General features: G+C 38.7%; 1 protein-coding gene and 3 non-coding genes across 13 annotated transcripts in view; all 4 read left to right on the forward strand.

Annotated features, from left to right (window-relative positions):
• CEP295 (centrosomal protein 295) overlaps nt 1-20,954 on the forward strand; it is a 48,271-nt gene that overhangs the window by 27,137 nt on the left and 180 nt on the right. For 5 of the 10 annotated variants that reach the window (XM_060160210.1, XM_060160211.1, XM_060160216.1 and 2 more), the window contains 17 exons: nt 891-1,028; nt 1,444-1,541; nt 1,799-5,273; nt 6,341-6,509; nt 6,646-6,789; nt 10,847-10,999; nt 14,584-14,687; nt 15,195-15,291; nt 15,673-15,921; nt 16,702-16,841; nt 17,711-17,912; nt 18,520-19,118; nt 19,779-19,919; nt 20,186-20,279; nt 20,405-20,569; nt 20,643-20,742; nt 20,823-20,922. In XM_060160210.1, coding sequence (XP_060016193.1) covers nt 891-1,028; nt 1,444-1,541; nt 1,799-5,273; nt 6,341-6,509; nt 6,646-6,789; nt 10,847-10,999; nt 14,584-14,687; nt 15,195-15,291; nt 15,673-15,921; nt 16,702-16,841; nt 17,711-17,912; nt 18,520-19,118; nt 19,779-19,919; nt 20,186-20,279; nt 20,405-20,569; nt 20,643-20,742; nt 20,823-20,922 — 6,168 coding nt within the window. Of the gene's footprint in view, nt 1-890; nt 1,029-1,443; nt 1,542-1,798; nt 5,274-6,340; nt 6,510-6,645; nt 6,790-10,846; nt 11,000-14,583; nt 14,688-15,194; nt 15,292-15,672; nt 15,922-16,701; nt 16,842-17,710; nt 17,913-18,519; nt 19,119-19,778; nt 19,920-20,185; nt 20,280-20,404; nt 20,570-20,642; nt 20,743-20,822; nt 20,923-20,954 lie in introns of those variants that run through there. The other 5 variants (XM_060160214.1, XM_060160212.1, XM_060160215.1 and 2 more) reach the window with 5 other exon arrangements.
• TRNAS-AGA (transfer RNA serine (anticodon AGA)) lies at nt 9,917-9,998 on the forward strand. The gene has a single exon. It is a non-coding gene; the product is annotated as a tRNA-Ser (tRNA).
• Nucleotides 14,811-14,890, forward strand: LOC132526615 (small nucleolar RNA U2-19). The gene has a single exon (XR_009542608.1). It is a non-coding gene; the product is annotated as a small nucleolar RNA U2-19 (small nucleolar RNA).
• On the forward strand, nt 15,038-15,107 carry LOC132526614 (small nucleolar RNA U2-30). Its single transcript, XR_009542607.1, has one exon. It is a non-coding gene; the product is annotated as a small nucleolar RNA U2-30 (small nucleolar RNA).

The following is a 20,954-nucleotide window of genomic DNA, read 5'->3' on the forward strand; positions in this document are numbered from 1 at the left end:
ACTACAAAACTGTAAATGGTTTAAATTCCGTGGCTCCTATGAGTGAAGGAAAGGAAGGTGAAGATAGGAACTAAGCTATAGCCACTATTGCCTGATTAAGAATAGGTAATATCATATTGAGACATTTTTAATTTTGAAAACAAGATCATTTTTCATTATCTCTAGTAGACGTATTTCTCTTAATAAAACTTCACATACATTCCCTTTTCTATTTATTCAGTATATGTGTCTTATATATGTTTCAAGGACTACTAGGTGTTGGATTTAACAGGCAACCAGACAGACTAGTCCCTGTCCTCAGGAATCTTACAGTTACTTTAACACATGTTTTTAGTTCTTGGATTTATGTGTGTATGTGTTGGTATAATTTTGAGTTTATTTGTCATCACTCTGCCATTATTTTCCATCTCTTTAATGCCTGACAGTAAGGACTGAATGTTGCTCACTGTACTTTTATTTAGCTTGTAGATAATGGCACCCTTTTATGAGTATGCCTAAGAAATCAAAGTGTTGTGAGCATTCTCGATATTTAATTTCTTAGGCATTATTCTTACTGAGAACAAGGTAAAATTAAAGATGTGAACACAGAATTTGCTACTTCTCTGGAGGTGATGCTTCAGTGGTGATCAAGGTTTCCCTGTGCTCCCAGGAAATAGAAATAGTTACTATGTTTATTTTTACTTCTCTCCCTTTTCCTCCTTTCCCCTTTTCCTGTCTCTTGCTTCCGTCCTCCCTCTGGCAGTGGCAATAACAGATAAAATGTCACCACTTTCTTCTTGGATAATTGGTACTCTTGGTGATGAGACCTGTTTCTTTTCATTGTAATGCATATAAACTTTTTTTTGGCATGAGTTTGTTGTTAATAAATCAATAGTATTTTTGTTATTTAGATAATGGAAATAGAAGAACAAAAGCAAAAACAGTTGGAATTACTTGAACAAATTGAACAACAGAAGTTAACATTAGAAACTGATTGCTTCAGAGCTCAGCTGGAAGAAGAAAAAAGAAAAAAAACTCAACAGGCTGGGGTACGATGCAGGAAATCTAATCCCTACATAGATTGTTGGGGGATAAAAAAGTGTGGGCAATCTTAGCATTCAGAAAAGTAAAGTGCAATTCTAATTTGTATTTGATAATTTTTTAAAAAAATAATGTATATGTAAAAATAACTTTATACAAACCTAATGACTTTCATCTTTCAGTTTCTAGAGGGTGCTAATATATGTGACCATGACTTGTATGTAATGTGTATGTTGAGCTCTTGGGCTTGACACTAAAGGAGAGTGGTAGATTACTTCATTTCTTAACAATGGAAATACCAGTCTTTTTTATGAAAAATAAAGCTATATGGAAGTTTACAATTATAGAACATCAGTTTATGTAAAGTACTTTAGTACTTATTTCTGGATTTGCCTTTTAGTTAGTATCTTTGTTTTTTATTAGGTTGGCACTGCACCAGCATCATGCACCATAAGTTCTGATGAAGATAATCACAGGCAGATGATTTATAACTATCAACAACAGCTATTACAGCAAAACAGGTATTAGCTAGGGTACAATTTATATGTGATAGTGTGTGGCTACATTTTCAGGATTTATTATTTGGTTTATATGAAGGTCTTATCAGGATTCCCTTTAGAACTATGGCATGTAGATTTCTCAAAGAGCAATGTTAATAACGTTGTTCCATTTCTGCCTTGATTATGGCCACCCCTAGATTGAATTTAATGTATAAACACTTAAGAGTGTGGGGCATTTTTTTTGATCAAAAAGAATAATGCTTGTTTGTTTTGGGTAGGCTTCACAAACAGTCTGTTGAAACAGCCAGGAAACGATTACTCGACTATCAGACTATGTTAAAAGGAAAGTACCTATCCATGTCAGCTGCACCATTGATACCTGGTTCTGTTACATCAGTACCACCACAGAAATCTGAAAGACCTGCTGTTACATCAGAACATGAGGATCAAGGTCAGAGACCCAAGTTGAGTCCTAACAAACAACCTATGCAACCCGTACAGATCTCCAAATTAGAGCAAGATTTTCAGGTTCCAAGACGACATCGCTTTCCACAAAGACAGGTAGAAACAACCAAAACATTAGTTACTTCAGATGTTTTAGCCGAGCAAGCTTTGGAATCACAGGAACAGCCAAAGCAACTCTCACAGACTGAAACACAACAGAGAGACTATAAATTGGTCCCTAAAGACTCTCATACACTTTCAAGGGCTTTGTCACATGATAAGCCACTGATAGTACAGGATGCTGGAGAAAGAGCTGAAACATCTGGGGCAACAACTTTTCAAACTTTAGACTCCCACCAAATGTTCTCAGAGAACAACGAAAGTATATCGTCTAAGTTAATTGAACCTTCTTCATTCCTACCATTGGTAGCTGAGCATTCTTTTAGTTCTCTGCCTACTGAAGTTGAGTCTGGAAAAATCCAGGAATGCTTTTCAACTGGGAGCAAAAGTGTAGTTTCTGTAAGCCATTCTGTAGTTGGCCAAATGCAGGGTAAGTCTTTGCCATTCTCAGAGAATATCATAGCCCAGCAAAGTAATTTGAAGGCTCTCCAAAAACAGTTAGACCTACAGAAAGAAGTTCTTCGGTTAAGACAGGAAGCTCAGGAACAATTGCTTTTGTGCAAACAGAAAGAATTGGAAGGGCAAACTGGCCTTTCTGTGTTCCTTCCATTGGTACCTCTGGATTCGTTTGCTTCACTGCCTTCTGCCAAAGCTGAGTCAGGGAGAATCCAGGAATCTTCTCCAACCAAGAAAGAGACTACAGTTTCCTCAGGCCATCCTGGGGTCCCACAACTTCAGGATAGGCTTAATTTTAAATTTCTCCAAGAACAGTTAAATATTCAGAGGGACAGCTTTCAGGCTAGACGGGAAGCCCAGGAAGTATTATGTGTACATAAACAGAGTGAATTGGATGGAAGAGTATGGGCTGAACAGACTGAGCCCCCTTCTGTCCCATCTCAAGGAGCTCAGCATACATTTACTTCACTACCTTCTGCTGGTACTCAATCTGGAAAAATCCAGGACCAGTATTCATCTAAGAGTGAGAAGGAACTTCTCTCAATCCAATCTGAAATCCCCAAATTTCAGGATGGGTCTTCAAGTTTCCTACAGCAGTTCCACCCTTTGCATGATAGTTTGAAGTTGCTCCAAGAACAGCTGACTGCACAGAGGGATGCTCTTCAGGCCAGGCATGAAGCCCAGGCAGAATTACTTTTACATAGACAAAGGGATTTGCAAGACTCTAAGTCTGTGCAGATGAGTTCTTCATTCCTGCCAGTGGTCACTCAACGTTCAGTTGCTTCACAAGCTTCTTCTAAAACTGAACCTAGAAGAATTCAGAACTTTTATTTCTCTGAGAAGGAGAGTGTTACTCCCTCAAGTCATTTGGTAATGCCAGCATTTCAGGATGAGCCTCTTAGTTTTCCACAGCATAGCTTGCCACAGCAGGAAAATCTAACAACACTCGAAGGTCAGTCGCACATTCAGAGGGTAATACTTGGTGGTAAACAAGAAACTCAGGAATTTGTACACAAACAAAGTGAATTAGAAAAAAAAATTCCTTCTGAACAGACTGGCACCTGTTTATCTCTGTCTCAGGGAGCTGAATCTGAAAAATTCCAGGACTATATGTCATTCAGGAGTGACAGTACAGTTCCCTTAAGCCATTGGAAGATCCCAAGATTTCAAGAAAGACTTCTGGGGTTTTCTCGACATATACAACCTCTACAAGATAATTTGGAAGGACACCAAGAATGGTTAGACACAGAAGAGGAGGCCCTTCAGTTTAACCAGAAGACCCAAGGGAATGTATCTTCTGAACAAACTGGCCCCTCCTTCACACCCCAGTTAGAACAGCTTTCTTTTCCTTCATTGCCTTCTGCTGAATCTCTTACAACCCGGGAACCTCTTTCAGCAGAGAGTGAGAGTAGAATTCCTTCAAGCCATTTTCAGATCCCAGAATTGCAGGATAAACTTTTGAAGATATCACAGCTTATCCAGCCTCAACAAGATAATTTGAAGGCACTTCAAGAACAGTTAGCTACACAGAGGGAAGCCATCATTCAGTCTAGACAGGAAGCTCAGCAAGAATTACTTCTGCATAAACAGAGTGAGTGGAAGGGAAGAATATCTCCCGAGCAGGTTGGCACCTCTTCCTTCCTGCCCCTAGTTGTACAGCGTCCTTTTGCTCCATTACCTCTTAGTGAAGCTGGTAGAATCCAAGAACCTTGTTCAACTAAGGGTGATAATATAGTCTCCCCACGTCATTCTGAGATACCGAGGTTGCCTGATAGGCTTTTGGGTTTACCACAGCCTGTTTTACCTCAACAAGATTATCCGATTACATTTCAACAGGAACATGTGTATACACAGACAGGTCCCCTTCCATGTAGCGAGAAAACCCAGAAAGAGTTGATTTTGCCCAGACAGTATAAATTTGAGGAAAAGTCATCTGAGCATTTTATCCAACCTCTCCATGGTGATTTGAAGGCACTTCAAGAGCAGTTAGACATACAGAGGAAAGCCACTCATTCTAGACAGGAAGTCCGAGAAGAATTGCTTTTGCAAAGACTAAGTAAATTGGAGAAAAGGGTCTCACCTGAGCAGACCAGCACCTCTTCATCCTTATCCCACATAGCACTGCCTGTTGCTGACTCTGAAAGAATCCAAAAATCTCTTCCAACCAGAAGTGACAATACTGTTTCCTCAAGTCATCCTGAGATTCCAGGGTCTCAGGATAGGCTTTTGAGTTTATCCCAGGCTTTTCTGCCTCAGCAAGATCATGTGTCAGCACAGTTGGGCTTACAGAGAGAAGTGCTGCGTTTTAATGAAAAAGCTCAGGAAGAACTGCTTTTAAACAAGCAAGCAGAGCTGATTGCAGGTGACTCTTCTGAGCAGCCTGTTCCCTCTATGTTTCTACCCAAGGAAAGAGAGCATTCATTTATTCCACTACCTTTTGCTGAAGTAAAATATAAAAACGTTTGTGAATTGTATTCAGCCAAGAATGAACATGCAGCTCCTTCAAGTGCTTCTATGAGCCCAAGACTTCAAGATAGATTTTTGAGTTTTTCACAACCTCTCTTAGCTCAGCAAGATAATTTGGGACTTCAGAAGCAGATGGAGCTACAAAAAGAAATTCTGCATTATGGCCAAAAAGCCCAAGAAGAATTGCTTGTACAGAGACAAACAGCATTGCAGCAGCACATTCAGAAACATCAGGAGACCTTGAAGGATTTCTTTAAAGACAGTCAGGTATGTATTAATCTTGAATATCTAAGAATTAAACATCGACAATAACCCAACTCGGCCAAGCTAAATATTTGTTTCAATCCTAGGTCAAAATAAGTTCTTAGTTACTGAGAATAAGTGGTTTGACCTTAACTGTGCTTTAATTTTCTACCTTAAAGAACGTGGAAATTAAAAGGTAAAAATTGATCCACCTTGCATGGCGTTTATGAAGTTGATAGTTATTTGAAGCCCAACTAATTTCAGCCACTGGTTTGATACAACCAAACTCAAACATCATGGAAAATGTAGGTTGCCTTTTGAAGTTTTGTTATGAAGGATTTTGAGCTTACCACAAGATGATTAAATTGTAAAATAACTAGTTAGCAGAATTTGTCTTAGGCAAATGGCAGACTTTGTGCTTTCTGTATAGCACTTTGTTGACATTTGTGTAGAATCAAAATCAGTACCATCTTTTTCCATAAGTGACAATATTAACATCTGTTATAAAAGTGGTGTGATTTTAGGCTGATGGACCGCCGGACCGGCTGCTTGTGACTGAATTGTTGAGAGGACTCTGATGTGGTCACTCAGATGACTATTCATAGTTTCTCTATATGGGAGACAGTATATTCTCCTATATATGAATGTGTCCATTTTATTTTAAAAGGCCACTTCCTAAATTTATGAGTTAGGCTAAACAGAATTCTACAATCCTTTGATGCTCAGGAGAAGCTTGAGTTGCGTTCATGAGAGCTTGAGTTCTGGGGATTTACTGGTCATTTTAAGGAAAAGGAATGGGAAAAGAAAAGCAGAGAGGGATACTCAAGTATAATCTCTTATTGAAAGGTGCAATGGAGGCTGTTTGTAAGGTCCGAGGCTGTGACTGGTTGTACTTTTCAATGGAATTATTACCCTTTCAATATTAGAAGTACTTCTCATTTTTTATCTATAGATAAAATTGTAATAATGTGGTTGATGGAGCTGTTCATGTGGTTGATGTTCTAACTGAAGAAGAGAGATATAAATCTAATGACTTCTTCACATGATCTTCATTTTGTGTCATCCCCACCCTTGTCTGTCTACTTTTTCAGACAAGTAAGCCCACAGTTGAAAATGATTTTGAAACTAAGAAGCTCAGAGAATGCCTTGTTCATCTCCAAGATCTAGCCAAAGACAATCAGGAAAACATTGGTACTGCAGGCAGGAGAAACTGTGATGATAATCAGCTCCTTTCAGAAGATAGTAATGCCCAGCAAAGTGGTAAGATAATTGCATTTTATTGTACTGATTATCCTGATGATGATTCTTTATTTTAACCTCCTGCAACTTGCCGGTTGAAGAAGTTTGTTTCGTTAACAGATTTGTATTGTGCCTAACTTTGTCTTTGACTTGATAGGGGAGCATCAGGACAAAGAACTGGGTGGGAAATCCTCAAAACCACCTGTAGCAAAAGTTAAAGGTGGATTGGACTTGAACCAACATGAACTTAGTGCCATACAAGAGGTAGAATCACCAGCAAGTGGCAGAACTTCTATACTAGGTAAACAGATGGTTTGATAAAATATGATTTTTTAATATTTGCCAGTTTTCTACAGTTTTTTCAGGATGCTAAATATTTTGTTGTTGAGGAAACTTAGACTATGAGTACTCATGAAGGGGAAAAAATGGTTTCTACAAACAGTATTTAAAATGTGGACTTAAAGAAATATGTCATTAGGTAACTAGTTTCTTTATATATGAGGAAAAGCAATTGATAGTAGACAAAAATTCTTTGCTATCCATTATTCTGACACTTTTGCTTCCCTCTGCTTCCTTTCTAAACCAGTTTCTCTAGGATATAACCCAGTTTTTTCTCTTCTGCCTTGTTGCTCTTTCACTTCAGTACCTTCACTGCTCTTTTCCTGTATCTTTCACAGGATAATCATGGTGCTTAAGATCCTGGCTTTAAGAGCAGTTGTAACATGTATGTTTCTTCACTGTACTTCTTCCTAGATTCAATTATCTAGAAAAATTCCTCCCTGCGATCCTTAGTAAATAGCCCTATTTTCATTTTATAATTATTTCTAGATTTCAGACTCAACCAGATAATTCTCTTGATCAAATCTATCAAAGCAAATTCTTTTTTTTTTTTTTTTTGCGGTACACGGGCCCCTCACCGCCGTGGCCTCTTCCATTGCGGAGCACAGGCTCCGGACGCGCAGGCCCAGCGGTCATGGCCCACAGGCCCAGCCGCTCCACGGCATGTGGGATCCTCCCGGACCGGGGCACGAACCTGCATCCCCCGCATTGGCAGGTGGACTCCCAACCACTGCGCCACCAGGGAAGCCCAAAGCAAATTCTTTTTTAAGGGGGAAAATAACTTTGTCAGTAGAAAGGTACTTAGAAATGTAATGTTAATATTAGCTATTTTGGTCTTAAAGCCATAAAATATTGTACCTTTGTTTCAGGCTAAAAGAGTTTAAGAAAGTAGAGATTCAGAATAACTCTTAAGAATCATTCCCCTTTTTACTTTCTCCTTATGTCTTATGGAAATTATAACAAAGTAATGATTCTATTTATTACTAGGCTTTGGAAGCTTTTCTTCATTTTGCACTATTTGGTAAACACAACTGTTCAGGAATTGATTGGTGCTTTCCCTAACTCAGAATGAGCATTGGGAAATTCCGACCATTGATTCCTATAATTTAATGAGTTGTGTATGAGACTGCAAAAATAACCTATCTAAAAGGGAAAGCTATATATTCCCTCACCTCCACCTCCTTATCCTTCAGGCTTTTTTCAATGAAAAGAACCCAGATGTAAGTCTTGACTGTTTCCTTGTCTATACCTCTGCGACACCTACAGACTACCAGTTCTTCTCAATTCTAGTTGATCAACTCTGGAATCTCTCCATTTGTTTCTATTCCCACTACCACTCTTTTAATTCAGGCTGTCATTTCTTTCTTGAAGGGCTGCTACAACTCCCCATGTCTCCCTGTTTCCAGTCTAGCATTACTGTCATTCATTTTCCCATGGTGTACTCAGAGTAATCTGCCTCTATTGCTCCATGTTTAAATTCTTCATTCGTTTCCCTTTGACTGGAGGAATAAGTCTAAATGAAGTCTTAAGTTCCTAGCTTCACCCATAAGGCCCTTCATGGTCTCACTCTCTCCCTTCAGGGGTGAGGTAAGTGCCACTTGTGTGGCATAAACTTTCCATGAGCTGTCAGGCATCCCTCTCATGTGCTCTTTAGGAGCTTTCATCATAGCCTTCATCACACTTCTTTGGGTAATACTTTTAGTCAAAATATTATAGGCAAATAGTGCTAAAAGGTTACAACATGAAACAGCATTTCTTTCTGCCCCTACACCCCCACCCCCACCCCTTGATGCTACTCACCAGACACAGTCACTTTTCAAGTCTCCTAGGTGTTTCTTCTTGTATTTACTTCTGTAGTTGGCAATGGATTTTAGCAAAAATTAAGCCAAATATTAAACACTGCTAAAATAATTTGAGATCACATCATTTTCTCTGTTTGTGAGAACATCTTTTAGTGCGATATTGGATGATACATTCTTAACAAGGTTATTGTTGTCCCCAAAGGGGATGAAAATTGCTTCTCAGGGAGATGAAAAAGTCTTACTCTTTATGTACCAAAGCACAAATGTACATAAAAAGATATACAGTATTAAAAAAAAAAAGATATACAGTATATATAGTTATTAAGTTTCATGGAGTCAGGAGGCAATTAGGAAAGAAGTCTTGAAAGGGCTCCTTAGGTGGGTGATGATAAAGTTAATATTGAGAAACACTGAGCTATAATATTCCAATTTTCTTCTCTGTATTCTACTTATTTTTTTTTTTGGCTTCGCTGGGTCTTTATCTTTTTTTTTTAGTTGTGGCCTGTGGACTCCTTAGTTGCAGCATGCGAACTCTTAGTTGTGGCATGCATGCAGGATCTAGTTCCTAACGCAGACCCCCTGCATTGGGAGCATGGAGTCCTACCCACTGGACCACTAGGGAAGTCCCTGTAGTCTTATTTCTTCCCTATAGTCTTATTTCTTTAGGCTTTACTTTCTGGGAGAATTTTCTCAGCTTTTTCTTGTAACATTTCTTAGGAATTTTTATTTGGCTCTCAAAGTATAGTTTCTAAAAGCTTGCCCTCCTTTCTGGTATTTTCTTTTTGTAGCATCCTGCTCTTATTTCATGGATGCAAAATACTGCCTACTTTGAATATTTATAGGTTTTTGCTTGTTTGGGGTCCTGTATTTTCTCTGTTTGTCTGGGTTCTTCCTTTTTTTTTTCTGTCTGAAATTTTAGAGGCTTTTCTCTAATATCTTGCATATTTGAGCGGAACACTGAATGGCTAATTGGAAATTCTATAGGTGGGGACCTTATTTACTTCTGGATTTCACTGGAAAATGTGGCTTTTCCTTGAGGACCCTCAGCTTAGTATCTGTGGTTCTTTCCCCTGAGCAATTTACAGTTTAGTTTCTCCAAAGAAAGATCCTCCAAGTTTGATACAAGCCTAGCTGTTGCTCTTATGGAGCCAGACCTGGGGGGATCTGAGTTGAGGGTGCAAACTTTCTTTTAGTACCTTTGATTTCCTTATGGCATTCTTTTTCTTCCCTCCACCTTTGCCCCTTTCAGTGCCTGATCCCCCTAAATTCAGAGTGTATTGGATTCATGTAGTTGTGGCCAAGTGGTTAAGACGATAGACTAGAAATCCATTGGGGTTTCCCCACACAGGTCCAAATCCTGTCAACTACTGCACCTTTCCCCTTAGAAAGGTAATCCTTTGACACTTTACCAGTTTGAGAGTCTGCTATAAATTTGATTGCAGAGTGTATAGGATTCAGTTTCTCTAGAGGATAAGCCTTTAGTCTTCTCTGGGGATGATGTTGAGAGATAGGAATCTCAGGTGATGGGAGGGATCTTTTCCATGTACATGTTTTTAAACATTCTCCTGTTTTCAGTTCCCTGATTCACACCTTCCTTTTGTAATACCTCTTGCCTTTAATTCCCAAGTTTTTCTGGGGTTCTGCACAGTAAATTAGCTTCTACTTCTGAGTGTCTCCCACTCCTTTCTTTGTTTCATGAGTGTTTATTTCAGTCATAAGTATTTATTTCAGTGATTATTACTTTGATAATCACCCTCAGGTAAACACCATCCAGGTCAGGAACTGGAATGTTAGAGAACTCCATAAACTCTTCCCTCGTACTCTCACAATTACTCTTCCTCCTCTTCTCCCCAGGGTAAACCCCTATCTTGATCTCTAATACCACAGATTAGCTGTAGCTGTTTTTGAACTTTATGTTATGAATGCATATTATTCCTTATAAAACTTAATGGTTAATAATTTTTCCAGGCATTTTTCCTGTGATTAGTCAGTACTGAAGCATTTTCTATCATTAGGAAGTAGGAGTTTCGTTAAAAACTTAGTAAAATTGAATTGAAATAATTAAAGGCTGTGTGAAAGTCAAGCAGTTACTATTTTCTTGCTACACTGATTAAGTCTTTAAGAGTTTAGGTTTTTACCCATAATCTAAATTGCCATTTTAGTTTTAACTAGAAACGTAAGTGGAAATCCAGTGAGTCAATTTTTTTTCCCTCCCAGGTAAACCAGACTTTTACCAAGACAGAGACCCACTGAGGGTCTCAGTAAGCCGAGAACAGAGTTTTCTTGGGAGCCCCCTGGACTGTGATCCATTTGGTCATCTTCACCCAGTTGCCCAGGAGAGCATCTGTGGTGATGACTCTGATAAAGCAGGTAAGAGAGAAAGAAGTTGAAACTGTAATTGCTGTGCATAAGAATATGTGGACAAAAGATAGTTATTGTAGTGTTATTTGTAATGAAAAATGGTAAATAACTTCAGTGAAACTGCAGTTTTGTGAAGGTGTTAAAAATGAGGGGAGAAAAGTCTGTGTTCATGCATTTGAAAACTGTCTGGAATAAGAATCACCAAAGTTTAGGTATGGGTTAATCTTTGTTGGAGGTTGGGTTTCACACTTCTATTTCATATGTTTACATAATGTGAAATTATTTTTCCATAAGAAGCCTATATTATTTCTGTACACAAAAAGTTGAATGAGGGAAGTGAAGTTTATTTAGAGAATAATTAATTACACTTTTAAATTGTTTCACTAAATAAGTAAATGTTAGTAGGAGGTATGTAAGGGTATGAGGTTTTTACAGTTGGCAAACTCTACACATTTTGTGTTTAAGCCTATTTGTAACAATCCACATTTAATTAAATACTACTGAGTATTATCTTTTAAAAGTTCTATCTGTGGCATTCTAAACGAGCTATTTTATGTTTAGTTTTAAATATTTGGAAAGTATTAAGGAATAAGTTACAAGGAAAAAACTTTAAATCACTTAATTCTGCCACCCAGACAACTGATGTTAATTTTCTCGCTTTTGAATTTGTGCATATTTATAACAAGCTATTTTATATGTATAATATTGACCCTGCAAAGCATAGTTCCAGTACTGCTTCATTAGTTCTAAAGCACCTTTTAAGTAGTTGCCTTTTCTAACCAGATTTCTTTCTATTTTAGCTGTCACATATACTTGGATAATTGTTATCTTAGTTGTATCTAGAGTTTAATACAATGAGAGATGAGCAAGACCTATTTTCTTTTTGAGGGTTTGTAGAAAAATTGACTTTAGCTTCTCCTTTTTTGATTGGAGATTGAAATAACTACAAAATATAATTTCCAATGAATTGTAGTTTTTGACATTTTAAAATAAAAACCATTACCATTTTTTTAGATTTAGCCAGTGAATACTTGCATTCCTTTTTATTCTACCTGTCAATGTCCTCTAGCCAAAGACTACCAAGAACACACATGTAATTGAAGAAAGCTGGGTGCTTTGACTTGTAGTGAGGGAGAATGCACACTGTGGGGAACCATGAGGCCAATGAATTAGTGAGAGGGTATTAGAAGGGACTTACTATAAGATTTGGGCTTTATTAGGTGATTTTGAGGAGGGTTTAAGTATTTTGAAATAGGGCTTTGTTTGTTAGTATTGGATATTATCAGGAAGCCAGGGTGATCCTGTTACTGGATACCTACAAAATTCTTCCCTAAGAGGTAGGAATAATGGAGTTAGGCTAAGTAAAGCTGTACTTGATTAAGCAGCAGTCACTCATGTTAGCCAGGATAAGGAGATGATAGGTCTTTTTTTTTTTTTTTTTTTTTCCGGTACGCGGGCTTCTCACTGTTGTGGCCTCTCCAGTTGCGGAGCACAGGCTCCGGACGTGCAGGCTCAGCGGCCATGGCTCACGGGCCCAGCTGCTCCACGGCATGTGGGATCTTCCCGGACCGGGGCACGAACCCGTGTCCCCTGCATCGGCAGGTGGACTCTCAACCACTGTGCCACCAGGGAAGCCCTTCGATAGGTCATTTTAGTGGTTTGGATGGTATTCATGGTTTTGTCTATGTTCAGACATGTTCAGACTTTTCTCCCCTCATTTAACACCTTCACAAAACTGCAGTTTCACTGAAGTTTATTTAACTCTGACCTTACTTCTTTCCCTTATTTTTATTTTTCAATTCTTATCACTACCCAAGTGCTACTGGTCACCTCCTGGTCACCCTCCTCTGGGGGAATCTTCCTTGGTTTGTTACAGATAATAACAGTTATAAGACTGTGATTACGAAATGGTGAACCCGTAATTTCTCATCTCACAACTGGCTTTTGAAATGAGCTGCTTAAGAAAAAATAAAAACTCACTATAAAGTTTCACCATCTCTTACTTTCTTCACTTAAAATTTTAGTGTGTAAAGAAGCAACCAAATAACAGTTTAGGGCTTCCCTGGTGGCGCAGTGGTTGAGAGTCCACCTGCCGATGGAGGGGACACTGGTTCGTGCCCCGGTCTGGGAAGATCCCACATGCCGCGGAGCGGCTAGGCCCGTGAGCCGTGGCCGCTGAGCCTGCGCGTCCGGAGCCTGTGCTCTGCAACGGGAGAGGCCACGACAGTGAGAGGCCCACGTACCGCAAAAAAAACAGTTTAATGGTTAAATCAGTTGTATCACAGTAATATATTTTTAATTGAACTAGGAGAGGGTAAAAAATTGTATTTAAAAACAAATTATATTTAAATATAATATTTGATATTTGCTGTTTTTACTTTATTATCCATAATATAGATATCATTTTATGAATAAATATATGTATCTACACACAGATACATATGTGTGCATGTGTATGTGTCCTGGGTTACCTCTTGGAAAATATTTCTTACACAAACATCTAAGAAACATACTTTTAATGTTCATGATCTCTTTTAATAATATCATGGGGATAATGAGACAGAAATTTTAGTTTATATTTGGCAGAGCAGTTTTAATTTTATTCTATTTCAGAGCCACAGATGACCATATGCCTTGGCCGGCTTTCTCACAAATGTTGACTATTGGGAGTAAGAGAAAAACTAACTCAGAATACCCTGATTACTAATAGTGAGACAGAAAGTATAATTTTTACGTATTTTTAATATGTCAAGTGTAATTAGGAATGATAATTCATAATAAAAGCAGTGTATGCTCATTGTGATTTTAGACAGCACTGCAAGTTATAAAGAAGCAGAATTCCTCCTTGTCCTACCATTCTCAAGCAACCACTGGATGCACTTGGTGTTTTTGTCTTTTTTATGTGCATTTGTCTCACCTTTGAGATCACACTGTACTTATAATTGAATATTCTTCCTTCTTCAGTTAAAATTAATGACAAAAGCGTTTCCCATTATACTGGCTCTTTTCTAAAGGGTTTTATTCATAGAATAATAATGACAACTACAGTTTTCCATGAAAAATTATATTGTGCTAACTATAAATTTTTTTTAATTAGTTAATTTATTTTGGTTTTTTTTGGCTGCATTGGGTCTTCGTTGCTGCGCGCGGGCTTTCTCTAGTTGCGGCGAGTGGGGGCTACTCTTCGTTGCAGTGTGCGGGCTTCTCATCACGGTGGTTTCTCTTGTTGCAGAGCACGGGCTCTAGGCGCACAGGCTTCAGTAGTTGTGGCTCATGGGCTCTAGAGTGCAGGCTCAGTAGTTGTGGCACACGGGCTTAGTTGCTCCGAGGCATGTGGGATCTTCCCAGACCAGGGCTCGAACCCGTGTCCCCTGCATTGGCAGGTGGATTCTTAACCACTGTGCCACCAGGGAAGTCCTAAATGCTTTTAATGAATAATAATATGAGTTTTTTTTTTCTTTTTGGTCTAAGATAAGGCAGCTCTACAAAGCAAAATATGAAAGAAAATTGTAGAAAAGCAGGAAATTATGCCCTCTGGTGCTAAAAATTTGATTTGTCATAATCCAGACCTTCCCCCTCCTTCCTCATTTTAGTCAAGGTCAGTGAGGCTGCGGTTGAGAGTCATGCAGTATTAAGTTATGCTGCAGAGGAAGAAGACCATACGTACCTGGGTCCAAATGTGAAGCCAGATGATAAGGTTAGTCATGTCTTGATGTGTACTGCATTGTTAGAGTTGCTTGGCTTCCTGTTGTCTTTTTAGTTTACAGAAGTTGTGGAATATTAAAGTCCATGTTCTCTGAGATCTGCTCTTACTGGAGTGGATCAGTGATGAAAACAGCCAAATCTGAGCATCAGAAGACCTCTTAGTCTACCTGATGCATGATCTCTATAGTTCTGAGAAGCAAAAGAATAATTTAAAACAATAAGGGTGTGTGTGTGTGTGTGTGTGTGTGTGTGTGTGTAAAGGTGACAGTGGATAACTGAGGACTTATTGATGGGGGAGTGAGAGTGGGCTGGGGGTGTGTGTATGAAAGGCTGATCAGTTCTGAGCAATGATGAAAAGGTTTTACTACGGACCTTTATAACTATGAAGGTTTCTACACTTGATCTGAGCTCAGAATAAATAACTGCTAATGTTGGTGATTTGGGTTTTTTCTAGATATTACTTCCTACATTGTGGCCTAATGTTCTCCTTAATTTTTAGGCTGAAACACAAGAAATTTATCATGAGCCATTATCTTCAATAACTGTTTCTACTGGGAGCTTTTTAAGTTATGAAAACCCAGATTTGAGCCTTACAGGTAAGAATATCAGAATGTTTATAAATAAATTGAAAGAGAAGCACCAGTTGCACTGCAGTACAGCGGTGAGAGCCAACATTGCTTTTCACAAGGTGCTGAGAGGGATTGTTCTTTAAATCTCAGAAGTAATCATGCCTTTAGAATATTGGACAGTATGACATTCTAATCGTGATTGAAATCACGGGGCTGCAGACGCAGAGACACTCTGCCGATCTCCAGTAGCATGTTGAGGAGGGTCTGCTAATGTTGGTGGGAATCTACGGAGCACATTTCTTGGCTGCACTGATTCCTTGTGGATGTGTATTGCTATGCCTCTCTGCTAAAATCTGTCTCAAAGGAAGTACCCAGACACTAAATATTTTCATTAAACCCAATTTTCAGAGTCGTTTTCAGAGCTTGTGGACCAGAGGGAACAAGAATCTCCCACCAGTAAAGAAGAGGAAACAAATGTTTTAAGTTCTGTAGTTCCTTCAACACAAGTTATTTATCAAAGACAGGACCCTCAGGACTCCCTTAAACCTCTTTTACCTGCATTGGAAACATTTACATCTGGTCAGACACACATTCAGCAGATGATAGACAAGTACATAAATGAAGCAATTTTGATGACTGAAAAAACACACTTGCAGGGTAAAATTATTTGTGAACAAATACTTTCACGTAAACTAAGTGTTTTTAACTTTTAACCTTTCATCCTTTTTAGTTGAAAGTAGTGATTGAGCTTTGTGTTTTGATGGCTTGCTGTAGCAGTTATAACATGGAAAATGCTGAGGAGAGCACTTAGTGAGAGAGGGGCTTTGGAAACTGACTGAGACAGTGTAGAAGAGATGAGCAGATCTTCCTTCACCTTTGCAAAGTTAACTACAGTAGCTCAGTATTGCCAATACTGAGCACAAGAACTCAGAAATCAGACCTCTTGACCGTTTCCTAACTGTGAAACCACAGGCAGCTTACTCTTGTCTCTAGTGGAAGGAGGGGTGTTTGGGATAATGCACATAAAGTGCAGTGTCTGGCCTGTGGCAACACTCAGTACAGTGAGCTTTTCTTCTTTTTTTCAAATCATTGATTCTGAAATGAGCTAATTGAGAATAACAAAGCTTACTGTAACAAAGCAGTGACCGTGATGGCATCTTACTCCTAACTAACCCCATAAAGACCTTGAGGCTAGTAGAAATGGAAACTTGCATTTGTCAAAGGTTCTGGTCAAACCACTGCCACCACCTGCCCCTTCTGTACATGAGAGATAACGGCAGGACTTAATTTGAAAGCACCTGCAGGTAATGAAAAAAATGCAAGTAATTTTGTTGAATTGGAGTTATCTTAAAATAACCTTTATGAGTATGTTCTTAGTACTACTTTTCTAGGCTTCATTTTTAAAATAAGTGTCCTTTTTCCTTAAAATTCCAACAGTTGACTTTGACTTTCCAGAACTGGAGCACAGTTTTCCAAATTTGCATCGTCAGCTGTTTAAACCCTTAGAACCACATCCAGATTTTGATTCGTCATCATCTTTCTCTGGGATTTCTCAAGACAGCAAAAACTTTTACCAGGTATAATAAAGTAGATGCTTCTTTGCAGTGAATTTCCAAAAACTGTCTTTTCTTCTGTTAGAACAGAACAATGCTTCTTAGCCTTGGCTGCCAATTAAAATCATCTGGTAAGCTTTTAGATACCAGTGCCCAGACTGTACCTCAGACCAGTTAAATCAGAATCCCTAGGAATGGTCAGATACAGTGATTATAATGCAGAACCAAGATTGAAAACAGGTGCATTAGAATTTTGTCCCGATAGTTTTATCTCCAGCTATGATGACCCATAGAAACTTGTCGGGCTTCCCTGCTGGCACAGTGGTTGAGAGTCCGCCTGCCGATGCTGGGGACACGGGTTTGCGCTCCGGTCCGGGAAGATCCCACGTGCCGCGGAGAGGCTGGGCCCGTGAGCCATGGCCGCTGAGCCTGCGCGTCCGGAGCCTGTGCTCCGCCACGGGAGAGGCCAAAACAGTGAGAGGCCCGCAAAACACAAAAAAAACAAAAAAAACTTGTCTTCAGGGTTTCGGGGGGTGGGGTTACTTTAATGGAATTCAGTCTTAAACAGTCAGGTAAACAGAATTTTGCAAAATTTAAAGTCTCTTCCTATACAATAAAGGAGCTAAGATTCAAACCTGGGTCTTTCTATTTCCAGGCAGCTCTGCATAGTTCCTGCTTATCAGAAAATGATATATTCTGAACATATTCTGAACTCTGTCTTGTTAATTCACAATTTGTTTTCTAAACAAAAAGTCTGTTTCATATTTACTAAAGTGAAAGAATTGGGTTTGAATAAGCAAGTGGTTTATGTGGTAGTAAAGTGGTAATTAAGGAAGAATAATATCAAAGAAACATAAAAGATTGATTCAACATAGTAAATACTAATATTTCAGCCTTTCCCGGTTGTCTTCCATCAGAGGTCACATTCCTCCTGTGAAAGCCTCCGTTCTAGTCTGTCACCCAAAAGTACAGCTTCTTTTACAGCACTGAGGACCAGCCTGCATTCTTCTCTTAACACCAGCGTGAACCAGCAGCCTGACCCTAACTGGGCTCATGAGGAAGCTCAGAGTTTTGCTACAGAAAATGTTATTGAAGGTATGTAGAAGTTCAAAAAAGTTAAATAAAGCTCAGTAGTTTTTCATCGTTGTTTATTTATATCAATTTTCCTTGGAAATTGTACCTAGTAGCTCTTGGTTTGTCTCCACTCCTCACCAGTTTCTCTGTATATTTATTTAAATAACAGAAGTAATATATAGTGTTTGCATTTTATTTTGATAAAAAGTGCTGCCTCTTGCTCAACTTCCCTACCTCAACCCTTACAGTTATCAGTTTAAGTATCCTTCTAAAACTTTTTATACAAATTTTATATATATGCACACATCACAACATATATGAGATGCACATGCATGTTTGTCTTTCTGTTATAAAGTCAGTATTCTGTTATGGGGGGGAAAGCCCTTGTGTTTAATAGTCATAGTTCCTTTAACTATTATAGCAGAAAATACATGGCGTGAGCAGTAGTTATTCGAATATCTCTGTGACATCCTTTAACCTTCTATTCACGTCTATGTATATCAGTTTTCATTCCTAAAATTTTAAGTAACCTGACTTTATTATTTGCAATGTTCTCAGCAACTATTAGAGACTGTATCTCTATCGAAGTTTTTACAACATATAATTACGATCAACTGATTTCTTATAGGGTCTGAACAATCTTTTCAACAACTTCTGCCAGAATTTTCTTCACAAGAAAGCCAGCATGCTGACTTACCAAGTATTTTTAGCAGCATTGAAGCAAGAGATTCTTCCCAAGGGGCGGAAAATCAATACTCTTCCTCTGAACAGAATGAAATATTACAAAACAAGCAAAAAAGTGTTCATTTCCAGCTCTCTGTAGGAAATTTGCAAAGTTCAGTCTTCAGTTCATCTGGTGAGGCTAATGTATTTCATCAGTTAAACCTACAGCATAGCACTCCATGTGGTTCTGCCTCTAGTGAGTGCTCAGTAAAAGAAAGACTGGGCTTTGAAGAACTATCAGAAAGAGGAGTTGGTACAGTGTTACAAGGTCAAGGGCTCACTGATGATAAAGAAACCTGTGACGTTTTAAATATAAATCCACAATTATGCGTAAGAACTTCAATTCAGACACCACATTCAGTCACTGTTCAGAACGAAAAATGTCTTGAGGATTCAACTACTGCAGAAACTCCAACAATCATAGGAAACCAAACTCAACAAGCACAGTCAGCGCTCTTTGTAAGCTCTGGATCCTTTTCACTACAGAACTCTATTCCAATCTGGGTAAGTGAAATCTGTGTTGTATGTAATTTTTGGTTTCATTTTCAGACTTTTTAAACAAAATTGCAAGAGATGCAACAGAGCTACTATATGAGATATAGTCAATCTCATAATCATTAGAAATCTCCAATGAAATGAGAAAGCAAATTTTTAAAATTTGACCTTCCTCTGAATTTTACAGATCTTCCCAGTTCGCATTTCTTTTCTCCAGCTTTCCTGAAAAATGGCGGCTCAGCCTATGCTTCAGCACATAGTGTTGAACTTCACTGTGCTGCACTGGATTAATCTACTTGGTTTCAGCTTACCTTCTAGTACTGTTTGTCCCTCCACAGATAAGCAAAAAATAAGCTGACTGACTTGGCAGCTTTTGGATTTTTTTTTTTGTAAATTCTTGTTCAGTATTGAAAGGGTTTTGCCTTAATAAAGTGTGGTCTAGGGACTTCCCTGGTGGTCCATTCAGATAGGTAGGGGATACACACACTGTTCTGCACAGCCCCCAGTCAGCAGGCACTTGGCTCTGTAACCCACGGAGTAGTTTGTCTTCTCCATTATCCTTAGTTGAAGAACCTGTTCTTCTTCCATAATGTACATATTTTTCACATTCTGAGTGTTTTTGAGACTATGATTTTTGAATACTGTTTCCCTTTTAATTTTACTGTACAGGAGACAGAATGTGGCCATGGTATAATGGAAGAACCAGAACTTACATTGATAAGCAACAGTGATATCAGTATTGCTGAAATGGATTTTGCAAACTTAACTCTAGAAGAAAAGAGAGAAAATGAGGCAAAGAGCTGTTTTCAGGTAAATTTCATAGCTCTCATTTTATACAGCAACCCATAGTTGAGGATTAGGGAATAGAAAAGGATAGTTTTACTTAGCTTTCTACATGGCATTTCTTACATTAGAATCATGTATGAATGTGCTCACAGTGGACAAGCTGACAATTGAACTTTCTAGAAAGGCAGTTCCAAAAGACCTAGGGTTTAGAATGGGTAAAGTTTAGAACCTTTGCTGTGAATCTGTACAGTGAGGTAAAGTGGTAAAGTCTGTGACTTTCTCACAATTAGGTGAGTGAATTTCTGCCTCTTCTGTCAGAAACACAAAACTCAGATTGTCCAGCTGCATCAGAACATCCTGTGGAGAAACCAGCTGTGTGTGCAGGTATGTATGCCCCGAGCATCAGATTAGTGAGCCCAGGGGCCAGTGGGGTTCCCCCTACTTGAGCAGAAACACCACACATTTGTATATTGCTGACATATAGCCTCGATTTTTTTTTTTTTAAACAGAAACCCTTTCAAAGTTTACAGCTACTCCAGGGAGCTTACAAGAAGCATTTATGAAAAGAAAAAAAGCATTTATGGAGAGATCCTCACAGAGACAGAAAGAAATAAGGAATAAAATTCGTGTCTCTGGAAGTTCTCAAACCAAAATAGTAAAGGAGAAACCCACAGGTATACTCTCCACATCAGTTTTCAAAGCGAATCTGGCATTACATATATATTAAATGACCTGTTCTCCGCTCAGGTTCATTTGTCAGTCACCTAAAGGGTGTGAACAAGGTTAGAGTGTCTCTTCCTGAAGACAGAAAGACTGCACAAGCCCATATGCACCAAAGGGCTCTAAGGTATGTATGTGGATATATGAAGATCTATGAATTCACATAGCTTAAGTGTCTGTCTTTAATTCCATATAAATTTCTTGCAGATTATACCATCAGTTACCTGAAGTGAAAAAGCAAAAGGAAGAGAAAGCAAAGCAAGACGCATATGCCCAAAACAGAGCAAGGGCAAAAGAATTTCATAAGGTGAGCAGCCACTCCCCCCCCCCCCGCCAATT

Source organism: Lagenorhynchus albirostris, chromosome 9 (genome assembly GCF_949774975.1).
Source record: "Lagenorhynchus albirostris chromosome 9, mLagAlb1.1, whole genome shotgun sequence".
Lineage (NCBI taxonomy): Eukaryota > Metazoa > Chordata > Mammalia > Artiodactyla > Delphinidae > Lagenorhynchus > Lagenorhynchus albirostris.